This window comes from Coptis chinensis, chromosome 7, assembly GCF_015680905.1.
Source record: "Coptis chinensis isolate HL-2020 chromosome 7, ASM1568090v1, whole genome shotgun sequence".
Classification (NCBI taxonomy): Eukaryota; Viridiplantae; Streptophyta; class Magnoliopsida; order Ranunculales; family Ranunculaceae; genus Coptis; species Coptis chinensis.
This window is the reverse complement of record NC_141462.1, coordinates 17,562,418-17,578,286: the sequence shown is the minus strand read 5'-3', so window position 1 is coordinate 17,578,286 and position 15,869 is coordinate 17,562,418. Positions and strand designations below refer to the sequence as shown.

Sequence of the window (15,869 nt, the reverse complement as noted above, 5' to 3'; positions counted from 1 at the left end):
GTACAACGAAAGAGTTGTGGGATAATGCAACCCAGAATAACCTTTCTTCTCAAATCCTACAGTTTTCGGCCACCTTTAATTGACACTTCTACTCTGTCCATAATCAATTATTTCCCAATTGATTTACATAAACACACAAAATATAGCTGATAATGGATGTAAACTTGAAAAGATTAACACTTTTTTCCTATGAAAGCAAGAAACCATTACTAAATGTTCAATCATAATTTATTCATAATATAGCCAAGTATCATTATCTAATAACTAGATTGAAGCGATATTATTGATAATTTTATAAAATATCACGTAATATTTTATAAAACCCGAACTTGAGAAGATAAAACCGGCCCACATAAAAAATTAAGTAAAAGAAAATATAATATGCATATCTCATAGCTTTTACATAGAATATGTGGATAACAGTTCACAAACCGAACCTGGAAAAAAGAAAAAACAACACACATAAAAAATAAAGTAAAAACCAATATAATATTTATACCTCATAGCTCCACATAGGTATTATAATTTTCATAATAATTGTATAAACGGCACCCGTTCATAGAACGGGTTCGAAAACTAGTTCTTCTTCAAAGTTGAAACCATCACAGAAGAAAATTCCTAATCCTTAAAGATCGTTTTTTGAATTCTGGGCATCAATCAAAATTGAAAATGCTTCAAATCCGATTAAGCAATAACAAAGGGGCATCAACAGAAGGAGGAACAACAATAGGTGGAAGTATTAGTGGAGGAGGAAGTGGGAAAATATTATTACAAGGTGGTGGTGGAGGAGGAGGAGGTGGTGGTGGTGAAATAGTAACAGTAGCATGTCCAGACCATCTTATTCTTGCTGATTTACCTGTTGCTAAATCTATTGGCAATATTAATTTAAGTACTAGTATTACTACTACTACTGTTGCTTCTACTGTTAAAATTGTGGGGAGAAGATCTCGTAGACATCTTGGTGAACGTGTTCATTTCTGCGTTCGTTGTGATTTTCCTATAGCTATTTATGGCCGCTTGGTAAGTAATTGTTACTTATTTATTACTTTTACATTCTGTGTATATGAATTGATACTTGTTTTGTTATTATTTTTGTAATGTCGAATGTTTAGGTTCATAATTAGTCTAATGAAAATGTATGAGACATGCCCTATTTGTTGGCACACCTCCTAGACCCTATATTAGTTCACTTAAATCCTTCTGATTGTGAATGCGGAATTGTGTATATCTATTATCAAGACTAAACGAGACCCTTACCATTAATAAAAACCTTACAGAGAATAATTTGAAGTCACCACGGAATTGTACACCGTTGTTTTTGGGAAAACCAATATGATTGTGACATCATCTGTGATACAGTTAGTCAAAATTGTTCCAGCTTAATTTTGGTAAGATTATTTGAGAGATATGCCAAAACCTGCTAATGCCGCGGACGTGGAGGTGGCGCATTAGGCGCAACAATTGTCACAATAGCTGCTGGAAGTTACGCGAGTGCAATCGCAGATATTGCGACGTCAAACGGCACATTAGAAGCCACCAGTGCCGATATCAATCAATACCGTGTTATCTGCTTGCACCATGCTTGTCTAATAGAAGACGGCTGGAAGCATTTCGATTCTATGATACACAATTATGATACAACCCCAGAAGTTGTTCACTATGCTTGTATGGTTGATTTACTTGGACGTAGGGGACTTTTAGATAAAGCTGCAAAGTTTATTGATTCAATGCCAATTGAACCAGATGCATCTGTCTGGAGAGCTCTGTTTGGTGCTTGTCATGTTTATTCTGAAGCCAAGCTAGCTAAAACAGTCTTCAGCAAGTTTGTTGAATTAGAATCCAAGAATGTCGCAAATTATATAATCTTATCTAGTATATATGCTGCAGCAGGTCTTTGGAATTAAGCTTATTGATTCCTTCGATCATGCCAAATGGACATGTCTCCAAGTTTGTTGGGAGGGAAATAGTTCTCAGAGATACAAGTCGTTTCCATCATTTTGTTAATGGTGTCTTCTCACGTAAGGACTCTTGATGAGGACAACTGAGACAAAAAAACTTCCAATGGCGTAAAGATTTTAAGGCATTGTCCATTACCTACCCAAAACTTGTATTAATTTGGATGTTTGAACTTGCTAGTCAGCTTGATTTTCCTGATATTTCACTTGCCGGGTATGGCTCTTGGAAGAGCAGTAGTCGCTAGATTGGGTGTAAGTGGGTGGCTAAGATAACACCATTTGTAGCCCCTTATTAATTGAATAAATTAAAAGTAAAAGATAAATACCCTTGTTAAATTTATAGGGGTAAAATTGGTAATATAAAAAATATCGACGTTTGGGTAACAAAAAATTGACGGAGTGGGGGCAATCACTAATAATTTTGAAAATGGGGGGTTTTCACAAAAGGGAGTACAAACTTTAGGGGGTTAAGTAAAAAAAGTCCATGAATAAATGACAAACACTTTGGGATCAGTCACAGTAAACCCAAAATATATTTGTTTTCAAGTTTACCTCTTTTGAAATTACCACTTTGGATGTTCTAAGCAAGTGTTTCTTTATCCCAAGGAAAATTCCGAGTGGGGTCCCATATTGACGGGTTAGCTTGAGCTTTTCCTTCTATCACGCCTGGTCCATACCAAATCTTCTTGTCGTGTGAAATTCAGTTGTTGATAAATTACTTACGTCAACCTCCTTTATTCTAGTCACTAGTTCACGATTGATGTAATAGTCACTAGTTCACGATTGATGTTTTCTTTTGTAATTTGGTTGTAGATGTGGTGTATCATCTTCTTCGTCCACTATTACATTTGTAAAAAAGTTTGGTTCTCATTATTCCATTTAACCAGAAAAAAACAGAGACGATTCTTCCATTTTTTCACTGCTTTGATATTGTTCCGCAGTCGTTTTTTCATGTGGAGTTTAAACACAGTTGATAGGTTGATGCAACTTGAGGTAATGGAATGCAAGGATTTTCAGGGACAAAGAATCCATAATCATGAATTTTGGGATGCTATTGTTTCCGGTACCGATGGAAATGATCAATTATGTTGCTCTTGTTCCTGTGTAGTTATTTAACTGGTGATGTGAAGAAGTTAGTGGAGCTCATCTTTGGTCGGCCAAAACTATTCTCTCTAGTCAGTGGCCGTTGGCTCGTTCTTTAGTTTAGGCTGTTGTTTAAGTGGACTGCAGAGGTGTGAGGAGTTCTGTCTAAAGTCTTGGTTAAGCACGCGGAGCTATTGTTGGGGAGGGAAAATATTGTGCGTGTGCGTGTGCGTGTGCGTTTCTTTCCAAGTGGAATATTACAGATTCATAGAGGACAATAAATTATCAAGATCGCAAGGTAATACATCTCCAACAAGTCATCGTGAATCCTCTAAGAATGAGGTTATGACACCCAGACCCGAACTAAAAAAATTACATAGAATATCTGATCTTTCTCCTTTTATGTGGTACTCTGGCCAGTCATTATATCATTTTGGTTTTTCTGCATATCTTGTATGTATAGATCTGGTGATAGTTTACTTAAACTTAATTTTTTTTCCTTATCTGTAAAGTGAATTATTTATCAAAAAATAGTAGGTTGAGAAATCCTGTGAGTACAACAAATGAAAGAAAAAAGAAGAAAAAACATCCTCAGATATCTCACTGTACATGCTTACCAATCAAGTATTTCTATACATAATATACATGAAACTTTAGTCTGAAGTTCATATAAAATACTAGTTTCTTTATCTGCGATTGGTGATATCTTTTTACATACTATATCGTTCATCCTAGTAGGTCAGAAGCTCCAAATTTTATAATCAGAATTCACAAGATCCATTCTCACTTTAATACATATACTTGAATTTATTATTATCACTAGTTAATTCGTAATTTGACAGTTTAATGCACTTGCAGAGCCCTTGCGAGCATGCATTTTGTCTAGACTGTGCTAGGAGTGATTCTAGCTGCTATCTGTAAGTGTTTTAACTTACTCACTCGTAACTATTTTTGTTCTAACATAAAAACAATGTGCCTTTGGATTGGAGTATCTATATGGTTTTAGTTATAATTGTAGTGGTTATATATGCCTTTTATGTTAGGCAGAGATAATTTAAAACTTAGGTGTTGCATGTAGTTTGTGGTATTTCTAGGGAAATTGGTTGCAATCTGCGTTGGTTATCTATGGATTATATGTTAGACAGAGAGTAAAAATATACGTGTACTTTTTTTTGTTACATGGTATTCTTCAACGCCTTGTGAATATTGGAAAATGTTTTGGACAATGAACATATTGTACGTAAGCTTGTTGTTTCTGAATTTATTGCTGTTAAAACTTGAATCAAATTGTCTTTTTCATATTATATTAAAACAGAATAAGTTTTTCCTGACTCTCAAGATGTCTGGGTTTCATTCAATCCACTTTCGTGGATTGTAGTATTGGGGAACTTTTGCCTAGTTATTTATATCTGCTAGTGTGTGCATTAGACTGGTTAATTAGCTGGAGCTTTTCTTCTGTTATATCATGATACAGATGTGATGAGCGCATTCAAAAGATTCAGACTATCAAAATGATGGAAGGGATATTCATCTGTGCAGCCCCACATTGTCTCAAGTCCTTTCTGAAGAAGTCAGAATTTGAAACTCATATTCATGAGACACACGCTGACCTTCTTCAAAGTAATATAGAGAAAGAAGATGGCAACGAGTTGGACACTTTTAACATGCCAAGGCCTTCATCCATGGATTTTACTATGTCAAGGGCCTCATCTATCGATGCACATGCTAAACAGTCTATTGCTGCAGATTCTTCCACTGCCCGCACTCCAGCAAGGACTGCTTTCTCACCAAATTCAAATTCTCAACCCCATGATCTTGATGATAGAACTCGCCGCAGCCAACCCAGAGATCAGCCACCTCAGAAGTCACCAATTATACAACCAAAGCAACCCCCTTTTTATGCTCGACCCCCAAATTATCCACCGGACTTACAGTCAGAAAACAAACCATCCCCTGTTTTTGATAGGGCAGGGCCTTATAATCGCTTCCATAACCAACAAAATTTGGACATGCAAGCCGGACCACACCAGCGCAGAGATTCTGACCAAAATCCAGACAAGCAACAAGGGATTATATCTGAATTGCCATCCTCAGAGTACCTTCAACATCCCCTTCAACAGCCTAATTTTGTGGTGCCTGTTAATACAAATCAACGTCTCGCTCCTGCATATAATTTTTCACCTTTTCCTGCTGAGGGAGCTCACATGTTCTACAATACTCGTTATGAGGCTATGCGACCAGATATGCCATCGGAGAGTGGCCGTGAACAGGGTTCATTGTTGGGTTTCTCACCAGCTCCAGCTGGGGACGTTACTTCCTCGGACAGTTATCCTCGACCTTGGAATATGGGTGCAGTTATGCCTTTTGAACAAATGCCAGCTGGTCAAGGAATGTCAGAAAGTTATGCAAACCAATTAGATGCTCAAGGTAGAGCTACTCTTTTCCAAGGTGATTATGGACAAGTGCCAGGAGTTATTCCTCCAACTCCTCCAATGGGTAATATGGGATCAGAACCTTTGCAAGGCAGCAGTTCTTCAGATAACAGGGACGGCAAGGGAGTGTTAGCACCACAACCAAGGCCACCACCACCTCCACCACCACCTCGTCACCTTTCACAGTTCACACGAGGCAACTTCCCACATCCTGGAGATGCTGCCAGTCAGGAAGGACTGAGCTATGGGTGGCAACATGAAAAGCATGACAGGTATGGGGGTAGCCAGGACTAGAGAGACTGCAAGACTCTTTGTTACTTGGACTGGTTTTCTTGCTTCTGCATTCTTCGTCTCTCTTTTAAGCTTTGTGCTGAGCTTGTGTAGTTGAAAAATGGCAAGTGAATATTCTAATGTTGAAAAATACCATGGACTTGGTCTGTATTACTTTCCTAATTTATCTGGTCGTTCATGGTTGGGATATTGGGCACTGAGATTGCAATGTTAGTGTACAAGTTTTGCCCATTATTTTGTTGTTTTTGCCTGTTGTTTTGTTGTCTTTTGTTTTTCATTGCATTTGGATGGAACGGAATAACTATTTGGCCTCCCAAGGAAATCTTTGCCGGATGCCCCAGAACAATTAGCATTTGCCTTCGCAAACCCAGACAACAAAAGGCTGATTCACAATTCAAATCACATTGTAGTGATGGTAATGACGTTTGGCCATCTTAAAGGCCACATACCTTGACCTGAACGCTAAACATTGCTACTATGGCAGGGAGTAGAAGTTTGCCCGTTAAAGTGCCACTTTGGAAAATCGTGAAAGTGCCCGTTTGGATGCCAAATACATATAGATTTAGCAGACCAGAATATCCAGGCCACTTAACAACAACAAAACAACAACACTAGGTCAGAAAACCCCTCAGTTTCTAATTTGTTGTTGTAACTCTACCTAAATATTCTTCGTTGGTTACTCTGTTTCGATTTTTTTTTTGGATAATACTCTGTTTCGAACTTTCGATTGATTGAGTGTCAATTCATACTGTTTCAATACCTATGATTCATAGTTTTCACAGAGCACTGACAATAGTAAATAGGGACATAATAGAAACCTTTTGCTCACAAATTCATATTGGATAGGGACACAGGTTTTTATTGTTAATATTATTATGTCCCTATCTTTTTAGAGTCGTTCTAGGGTAACAATATGTAGGCAGGCCTCGTTTCAATACCGACATGCGTCCTAGAAAATTGCCCCGTGTTTGCTTTTGGTATAGGTTTTGCCATTTATCTTTGTGATAAATGCTACATATGGGATTGCATCATTTGCATCATTATAGCATATATGCCAACTGAAAGCTGGATGAATTTTTCTTTATAATTATTTCAAAAGAGAAGTGTGATAATACACGATTTTGTTGAATACAATGTATTTTAGTAATTCTATCTCTAAAACTGTTAGCGACTCCCAGTGTAGGATCACTCCGGCTTGTGTTTAGTCCCACTTTTTGCAACTGTTTATCTGCAAAGCCTTTGGTTTTATGTAGATTATTAGGTTTCTGCCATGTCTTCAAAACAGACAGTGTTAACGTCAGGGACATAACCTTCTTCAATCATTACAGCAACCAAATCTAGTACAGTTTTATATATTTCCTCCATGTCCTGTTTTGCCAGATTATTCTCAACTGCAAATCCATGAACTTTGTTCCCAATTTCTACCCAACTTCCACCAGGAGATTTCTTCAGTCTGCGATCAAACATCATTTTCCTCACTCTATCAACGTCATTCCATCTCCCTGCCTTGGCATATATATTCGATAGCACCACATAATTTCCTGGGTTTTCAGGCTGTAGTTCTATGAGATTGTTTGCTGCATACTCCGCCATCTCCGCATTCCCATGAGTCTTGCAGGCAGAAAGAAGAGCGCCCCAGAGACTTGCTGTTGGTTGCAGTGGCATCTGAACTATGAAATCCCTGACATCCTCGAAATGGCCTCTACGGCCAAGGATATCAACTATGCAAGCATAGTGTTTTCCACTAGGAGTAATCCCATACTTTGACCCCATGCTATTAAATTGTTTCCATCCTTCATTGACCAATCCAGCATGACTGCAAGCATTGAGAACACCTATGAAAGTAATGCTATTAGGTACCGCTCCTTCAGCTACCATCTGATCAAACAAGGCAAGTGCAGCTTCGGCATTTCCATAAATAGCAAAGCCATGAATCATTGTGTTCCATGAGACAACATCTCGTTGAGACAGTCTCCTAAACACCCGCTCAGCATACTGCAAGCATCCACATTTAGCAAACATGTCCATGAGGGCATTGGAGACGATTAGGTCTTCATCATCAAGCGCACTTCTGATGATGTAACCATGGATGGATCTCCCATGGGATAAGGTAGCTGACTGTGCACAGGCTGGTAGGATGCTGACAATAGTGATAGAGTTGGGTTTCAATCCTTCCAGTTGAAGTTCGCGGAAATGCTTTAGACATTCGTCCACAAGTCCATTCTGTGCATAGCCTGAAATCATAGTAGTCCACGTAATTATGTTGCCTGTTACCCCTGCCCTTCTCATTTCATGGAATGTTTTTGAAGCCTCATCAAGACATCTATTCTTTGCAAGACCTGAAATGATTGCGTTCCATGAGACCAAGTCCTTACTTTCCATTGATTCAAAGAGATTAACAGCATAAGCTACATCACCACAGTTGCCATACATATTTATGAAGGCTGTGCTGACAAATTTGCACATCTCAAATTCATTCCTGAGATACATACAATGCAGCTCCTTCCCTATCATTGAACAGGTATTGGATCGAATTAGTGGAAGGATGATATCAAAACTCCTAAGATCTGGATTCTGGTTTGTCCATATCATATCAGTAAACAGCTGCAGAGCAGAGTCATAGTCACCACCATTAACAAATCCAGCAATCACTATGTTCCAGCTGAGTAAGTTGGGTTGAATCCCAGCCTTCCTCATCGAATTAAACAGGTCCAATGCTTTGCTGGTATATTTGTTATAAGCATAGCATGCAATTAAAGCATTCCAACAATCCAATTCTTTCACAGTGATGGAGCTAAAAATTTCTTCTGCAGCTTCAATAACAGCAAATTTTGAATACAACTGTATAAGGGAAGCTGCCACAGAATTGTCAGATATACATCCATCTCTACATAAGTACCGGTGGAGTTCCTTCACCTGTTTGACATCGTCAATATGTTCATAGATCTGATTTAGTAGTGTATTAGATACTGCACTCAGTTTTAAATTCATGCGTTCCAACAGGTGAATCAGTTCAAGAACACCTTTTCCGCCCTGAAGATATAGTGGCATAATGCAATCGAAAGTTGTTTTGTTAGGCTTTATGCCACCTAATACCATTCTTCTGAACAATTCAACAGCCTCATTAAAAAGCTCACCCTGAACATACCCCTTGATCATTGTATTCCAACACACAACATCCTTTCCTTTCACTCTCTCAAAGATGAGCCTACCATAGCCCAATCCCCCACAATTCGCATACATATCAATAAGTACAGTACCAAAAAACTTATCACAATTACACCCGTTTACAATAGCCAATCCATGAATCTGTTTCGCCATTTCAAAACAACCTATATCAGAAAATACAGGAATTATACCTACAAAAGTAGCAGATTGAGGTCTAACATCAGAACACATCATTACTTTGAAAAATTCCAATGCGTCTCGTCCATAACCCATTTGCACATACCCTGTAAGCATCGTTGTCCACGTAAAAATATCTCTAACACAAACTTCATTAAAAACTCTCTCAGCATCCTCCAAACTCTCACACTTAGCATACATATCTATAACTGAATTCATCAGAACCAAATCCCATTCAAATCCACTACATATAACATCACCATGAACTCTTCTCCCTCTTCTTAAACCTTTCATCCCACCACAAGCCTTGAAAACTAAAGGATAAAGAAAATTATCCGCTTTAATCCCACTCAAAACCATTTTCCTATAAAACCTAAACCCCTTAACATAATCCTCACTATTACTATTAGAATAGGCCCCAATAACAGCAGTCCAAGAAAACAAATTCCTCACACTCATTTCATCAAACACTTTCCTAGTTAGCTCCACATCACCACACTTTGAATACATGATCATTATATTATTCCATAAAACTACATTTCCTTCCACCCCACTTTCAACTAAATGCTTATGTATCTCTCTACCTTTCCCAAATGTTTTATGTTTAATACAAGCACGTATTAAGGGTAAGTATGATTCAGCATTTAACTTATTAAACTCGACTCGACGAAGCAGACGTACTGCTTCGTCGAGTCGGCCGTTTATCGAAAGCAATGAAAGCTCTCTTTTTATATAATTTTCTGATAATAATGTACAATAACTTCTACGTAGCAGTGACCTCAAAATGAAAAATGAAAACATTACCCAAGAGTGATAAGGGCAATATTGTAAATTTAACTTTTGTTATAATAATGATTGTGGCCTTGTTTTAAGGCCTGGCCCATTTGATACCTCTTAAGTTTGAGGAAGAAGAAGAAGAAGAAGAAAAAAAAAACATAAAATAATGGTGAAATTTATTTCTACTAGTCTACGTGGCGAACTGGTAAGAATATCGGAACCGGTACGAGAACTAATATCGAAAACGAAATATAAAATACCGGAAGGAACGAATGTTTCAGTTAAAACAATGGTAGAATCATTATTACCAAATGAGAATGTAGAAAAAGAGATTAAGACTGAAATAGTAGATTTTAGTTTATGTTGTGCTGCATTGGCATCAGTTTTAGATGAAAAGAATGAAACTTTACTATCATGGGTACCAAAACAGCTTTCAGTTGTTGGAAAACATGCTTTTGAAGACTTGTCTAGAGTTTTAGAAGAAGAAAAGGAGTCATTGGTGGTGGAGTTATTGCCTCAAGTTGTGAAACTGTTCAAGGAGAGGATTAAAGAGAGTTCAATTGATAGTAAAGATGAGGATAATGAGATATCAGCTGCTTCTGCTAGGACTCCAGTTGGTTATGCTATTGTAGCTGCTCATCAGTTCAGATGGTTTGTTACTCAGGTTTGGTGAAGTGAAGTGTATATGTTGATGGGGTTATTGAGTTTTGGAAGGTTTTAGTATGTTTTGATGTTTTGTTTGTTTTTTCTAGGTTGGTTTTCCTGAGTTGGGGAAGTTGTGCTCATTGGTGATTCCTTGTGCATTGACTACTCTTGATCACTGGTCTCCTGCAGTTAAAGTAAGTCAACATGACAACACCACATTTTTGGGCTTAGTTTCAGTAGTTTGTAATAGAATGTTAGTGATGTACATTGTTTTGTTTCAGGGTCAAGGTATGATTAGTTTCATACATCTCGCGAAGAATGTGAATGCTGCTGAACTCGGGTGGTATGAAGATGTAATTCTTGATATATGCTGTCGGAATATTGCTTGTGATGATATGTTATGGCACCATGTGGTTGAGATGTCTGTACTTGTATTGACTTCTACCCAGCAAAAGAATCCTAGGAGCTCGTGGTATGTATCATTCATGTCCAGAGATGTCAGTGTATTTTAGATTAAGATATTGTAGGAGTTAACATTTGGTTTTGTAATCAGTGTCAGTTAGCGTAGAAATGAATATATTTCTATAAATATATTGATCAGAGTGGAAATTGAAACAATTACTATATAAATGATGTAGATGTAAAAATGATGGGGAATCGGGGATACTGAATGGGTTCGCTTACAGTACAGGAAACGAAAAACAAGCACATTAACACAGTATGCTTAGAAGTTTGAGAGTCGTTTTAGCCCTTGAGTTAGAATTGAAATATTTCACGGAGCTGGCGAGATGGAAACAAGACGTTAGGATATAGTGTTTCTTAACTTGATATATTTTGTTTTAGTGTAATTTTCCTATTTATTTATGATATTTTGTGTTCCGGTTTACCAAGATTTTCCAAATACCATCCAGAACAAGTATAATTTTCAGCTTGCAACCTGTAATGAGTTCTAAGTTGGTTTTAACATCATCTTTACATTGGCTTCTACCTGAAGTGGTATTTTGTCAAGCTAGTTGCTCTTTGAGAATTACAAGGTTATCATTATCCCAAAAAAAAAAAAAAAAATTACAAGGTTATTATCCAGTTGGCTGAAGCTTTGGCCTAGAAGATGTTAAAGATTCTATAGGTTCCTTTAACTTCTGCTGTTTCTAATGGAGGAAGGGATGAAAAGAACTAAAGAAGTATGGGTGATAAGTCAAACTGTACATGCTATTGTTAAAACTTAAAAGTCTGGAAGGTACCCTTGGGTCGTTAAGTATTCAGTGTATGTCATCTGCAAACGGAATGTGTTCCATTGCTATTGCTGTCAAGCAGATAAGTGCTTATATTAAGTCTCTCTATACGCTCTGATAGAAAGTTCTACTCTTCTTTATCCATCCATTCAAGCGACTCATTCTCCCTTTGACATCTGCCTTCTCTTGAAAGAGGGTCATGAGATTTTGTAAGTCTAACTAGTATATTTGATTCGGATATCGCTCTTTAGTTCAAAGCGAGACCATTAAAGTAACCATGGGCTTAAGTGGCCAGTTTGATCTACTTTTAGCATATTAAATACAACCAATCTATGTTACTTTTGTCAGCATTTGTTTGTTTGTGTGAAACTCGGTCTTCTTTCTAAAACGAATAAATCCAGCCTAAGTTACATCGACACGGATACAAAGTGTTTGACATGGCAATATGTATATCATGTGCAATATGTGTTTGGCACGGTCACATGGATACGTATCCGACATGGATTATTTTCAAAATATGGTGTGTCCATGTAACATAGCATCCAACATATTTGTTATGTTATTCTTAATATTTGTAATTCTGTTGGTCTCATGTCTTCAAAAATTTCTTATGCATCTTTGCTTTTGGTTTAGGTTTGAGAAAATAATGAATGAGATGTTAAGTCACTTGGAGCGCCAACCAAGGGACAAAGAACGCTATATAATATGGCTTGAACTCATTGAGCCAGTTTTTAGTGCAATGGGTCTTGTCTTGCTAGCTCATTTCAGGCGTATTTTCCCGCTTCTCTTTCAATGGATGCACAAAGATGATGATAAAACTATTCTGCTGGTAAGAATTCCTTATAGTTTCAGGTATATGAAATGATAAACAATTTTTTAAGTTACAGGTTGTAGAGTGAATTCTGTTTTTTGGAAGGCCACATACGGTCATGCCACAATAATTCCATGCAAAATGTTCCTATAAATATATAATCACATGGTTCTTAGCAACTTTAGAAGTTGAGACTTAGCATAAAATGTCTTTATAGTGGTTATCGACCTTCTTGACTAGATTAATATATTGTATGCTGTAACCTTTGTAATATGTTGGCTGTTGTTACACTTGTACCTTCTTTATATTTGCCTTTAAAGTTTACTGCATGAGCTTCTGATGCTGATAAGTAAATACTTATGAAGTAGATGTAACATTATTATATTTAGTTGTAATGTCATACCATTTGTTTCCGATGTAAATCATAAAGTAGGTAAAGCTAATGGTAAGAAAAGAATGATTTACATATTTGCTAACTGAGGAGATCTAAGAAAAGAATGATTTACATATTTGCTAACTGAGGAGATCTAAGAAAAGAATGATTTACATATTTGCTAACTGAGGAGATCTTCGCCGTACCAGTATGTCTGCTACAATGGAAACTGTGGCCCAGGGTCCTCCCGTCGACCTAAAAAGAAGAAAAGAGAAAATACTAACGAATTAAGCAATAATGCCTGGTTGTGCTTCTAATTTTCTTTTCCTCCCTTATGCAAGAATGCCTTCATTTTGATCTTGATGCATTGGGAAGATATTGAACATCATGCATGAGTCTGGAAGCATCTGCTATTGTTTTTCCTTTCTTACATGGGCAGGGTCAGTGGTGACATATAGGAAAACCATAATAGTAACAGCTGGTAGCATTTTGCAGTTTGCACATTGTTGGTTAGCCTTTGCGTACATGCGGACACTTTTGTTTGCAGAATGCTAATTCTATAACCTTCTGGCATGCATGTTTGTGAAGAGAGCCAACTTTGTGGCCTACTGATATATTTAGTGATGCATGATTATATAATGAAGCGTTTATTTTATGATGGCTGTATCGCCTGTACGCCTTTGCTAGATTATGGTTCTCATTTGAGTGCCTTAAATTTACCGTATTGAGAATCCCAAAACGCTTTTTTATAAAAGAAAATGCAGGTTCACGCTTGGTGGAGCATACAAAATATTAAGTGTGACGAATTGAATGAATTTCTATGGCTTTTCAGGTTCTTCAGAGAATCCTTACGATCACAAAGTTGACATGGATCAGGAATTCACCTTACATTGAAAGGTCAACTTCACAATCATTTTCTTTTACATTGAATGTTCAAAAGCTTCAAATATGGATTTGTCTAAATTTACTCCGTATTCTTAATCCTTATTGTGGGATCCATATAAAGTACGCACCATACAATCTGGCTGTACAATAAGCTGTCCATGTGATGACGGAACATCCTCACAAAAAATTAGTCCAATCAGGTACTCATATAGAAAATTTTGCGCAAAAATGAATATTCAGGAGCGCTGAAATTAGCTGTTATCTTGATTAGATGTTTGTAATAGAGGTACGAGTTTCTGATTGATTAAAGTTTTTGTGAGGGTTATCTTCTCAACATGGTGTAATCTACGGTTGGATTGATGAATGTGGTTGTATGGGGCTAACAAGCAGGAGTTAGAAAAGAGAGTATGTATGGAGTGATAGTCGACTGTCATCATCGAATTTTTGTTCCCGGTCATCTCCTTACCTTCTCATTTGGAAACAAAGAAAGTTAGTTATGTTAAATTGGCACTAGAAAATTGGGTTGTTTGGAGGCCTCATATTCCCCTCGGAATGCTGATTATCCTCTGTAGTTCGTTTGCAGACAATTCTCAATCACGTTGTAATTGCAATCTTTTTGGTGAAAGGATAATCAAGTTTGTTTGACATTTCAATCATATTTTGGTTGAGTTGGAAGTTCCCAAAACTTGAGTCCCTTTTGCTAGTATCATTTTTATCAATGCTGGACTTTTTACTTGCACCTTCAGATTGGTAGATGAGCTTATCATTACGTACAAGGAAGCTGCAATGAGAAGGGCTCGCGAGGAAATCCGTAAAGATGTCCTTCAGATACTGATCTTGCTCCATAAGTAAGTTTTCTTACATAGCTTGCACACACACAAAGCTAGACACATACTAGAATGTGAAGTTGATCTGTAGATGGGAATTATTTGACAGACTGGTCTTTTTATCTTATTTTTCTTTTTTTGTTTCACAGATGCAAGGGACTGCAGTTTGAAGCAACTTGGAACAAGTACAAGGATGATCCAAATTTGTCTGCAATTGCTCCATCCCTATGTAGTGAGAAAATGGCTATGGTAAAGGCTTTTGTATCTCTTTTATTATAAGACCAAGCTACTACATACTGAGTGTTCGCAAATGGCAGAGTGCCACGTGTACAGACTCATGTATCCATGATTTACTATTCAATGGTTGTCACCTAATAAGTTTCCAAACCCATACTTTGCTTCGTTAGTGGGCTTGTGCCAATGACCACATTCGGTTATATTTAATGGCACTGAATGGTGGATCCAACCCTTTGTATGTGTTCAGAATGTTTGTTACTGTTAGTAACTCAGATAGATTGATCGTTTAACCTTGTGAAAGAAAATTCACCTTTTTCTTCATAATAATTGTTACTCATTTCCAATGCAGGTTGCTGAGTGATATGAATATTTGGGGAAATCAGAGGATCTATACTCAAGCATGAGCCAGAGCTCCACAAGAATCAGGGTTGATGTAAATATCTACAACCAAAAGGCCGGGCTGTTGGTTTATAAATGCAAAATGCCAATCTTTGTACCAATACAGCTGTTGATGTTTTCGGATTGATGTTCTCATTTTTTGCTCTTCCTGTAATCTCATCTCTTAAGCATTTTCTTTTCTTGGACCTCGGATCAAAGGTCATTTGTAAATTAGTTGAAATTGGATATTCTGAGGCAGTCAGTACTCAGTACCACAATGTACATACTGATCTTTTAAAAGCAAATATCTTGTAAATTTGAGTATCATTTTCCTGTTAATCTCTGTGAAGACCATCTCTATTCTACTGGGTTGAGAGAAGCTAAAGTGCTCCAATTTCATTTGTTGCAAATGGTTAACAATTTGAAATATACACTTGCAATGGGAAAACCACAATCCACTGTAGCAAATGGGATGAGATCTCCTGTTAAAAGAAAATTGACGCTGTCTTTTTTGTTTCTTGAGAAAATGTGAAAACACTTTCTTGTAAATATAGTGAAATCACCAGTTACGATTAGACGGTATGGAACAGCTCAATAT

The 15,869-nt window shown here is 37.2% G+C and overlaps 3 protein-coding genes across 3 annotated transcripts; 2 read left to right on the top strand and 1 right to left on the bottom strand.

Annotated features, from left to right (window-relative positions):
• Positions 1 to 583: 583 nt before the first annotated feature.
• On the top strand, positions 584 to 5,995 carry LOC147486362 (E3 ubiquitin-protein ligase HAKAI homolog). The gene is made up of 3 exons (XM_086572529.1): positions 584 to 1,020; positions 3,897 to 3,955; positions 4,513 to 5,995. The coding sequence occupies exons 1-3, from the start codon at positions 670 to 672 to the stop codon at positions 5,762 to 5,764; spliced, it is 1,662 nt and encodes a 553-aa protein (XP_086428655.1). The 5' UTR covers positions 584 to 669; the 3' UTR covers positions 5,765 to 5,995.
• A 1,023-nt stretch (positions 5,996 to 7,018) lies between these two features.
• On the bottom strand, positions 7,019 to 9,616 carry LOC147486361 (pentatricopeptide repeat-containing protein At2g33680-like). Its single transcript, XM_086573715.1, has one exon. It carries the CDS (start codon positions 9,614 to 9,616, stop codon positions 7,019 to 7,021), a length of 2,598 nt encoding a protein of 865 aa, XP_086429841.1.
• A 417-nt stretch (positions 9,617 to 10,033) lies between these two features.
• Positions 10,034 to 15,610, top strand: LOC147486360 (ARM repeat superfamily protein). Its single transcript, XM_086571133.1, has 8 exons — positions 10,034 to 10,547; positions 10,636 to 10,722; positions 10,810 to 11,000; positions 12,394 to 12,589; positions 13,777 to 13,841; positions 14,576 to 14,677; positions 14,806 to 14,905; positions 15,243 to 15,610. Exons 1-8 carry the CDS (start codon positions 10,050 to 10,052, stop codon positions 15,252 to 15,254), a joined length of 1,251 nt encoding a protein of 416 aa, XP_086427259.1. The 5' UTR covers positions 10,034 to 10,049; the 3' UTR covers positions 15,255 to 15,610.
• The last annotated feature ends 259 nt before the right edge of the window (positions 15,611 to 15,869 follow it).

What these genes read in the sequence shown, in the direction of transcription:
- LOC147486361 (XM_086573715.1), bottom strand. Translation starts at nt 9,616, where the DNA reads ATGTATTCAAAGTGTGGTGATGTGGAGCTAACTAGGAAAGTGTTTGAT.
- LOC147486362 (XM_086572529.1), top strand. Translation starts at nt 670, where the DNA reads ATGCTTCAAATCCGATTAAGCAATAACAAAGGGGCATCAACAGAAGGA. An exon ending in TAGCTATTTATGGCCGCTTG is followed by an intron (nt 1,021 to 3,896) that starts GTAAGTAATTGT and finishes ATGCACTTGCAG; the next exon opens with AGCCCTTGCGAGCATGCATT. An exon ending in AGTGATTCTAGCTGCTATCT is followed by an intron (nt 3,956 to 4,512) that starts GTAAGTGTTTTA and finishes ATCATGATACAG; the next exon opens with ATGTGATGAGCGCATTCAAA.
- LOC147486360 (XM_086571133.1), top strand. Translation starts at nt 10,050, where the DNA reads ATGGTGAAATTTATTTCTACTAGTCTACGTGGCGAACTGGTAAGAATA. An exon ending in ACTGGTCTCCTGCAGTTAAA is followed by an intron (nt 10,723 to 10,809) that starts GTAAGTCAACAT and finishes GTTTTGTTTCAG; the next exon opens with GGTCAAGGTATGATTAGTTT. An exon ending in ATGATAAAACTATTCTGCTG is followed by an intron (nt 12,590 to 13,776) that starts GTAAGAATTCCT and finishes ATGGCTTTTCAG; the next exon opens with GTTCTTCAGAGAATCCTTAC.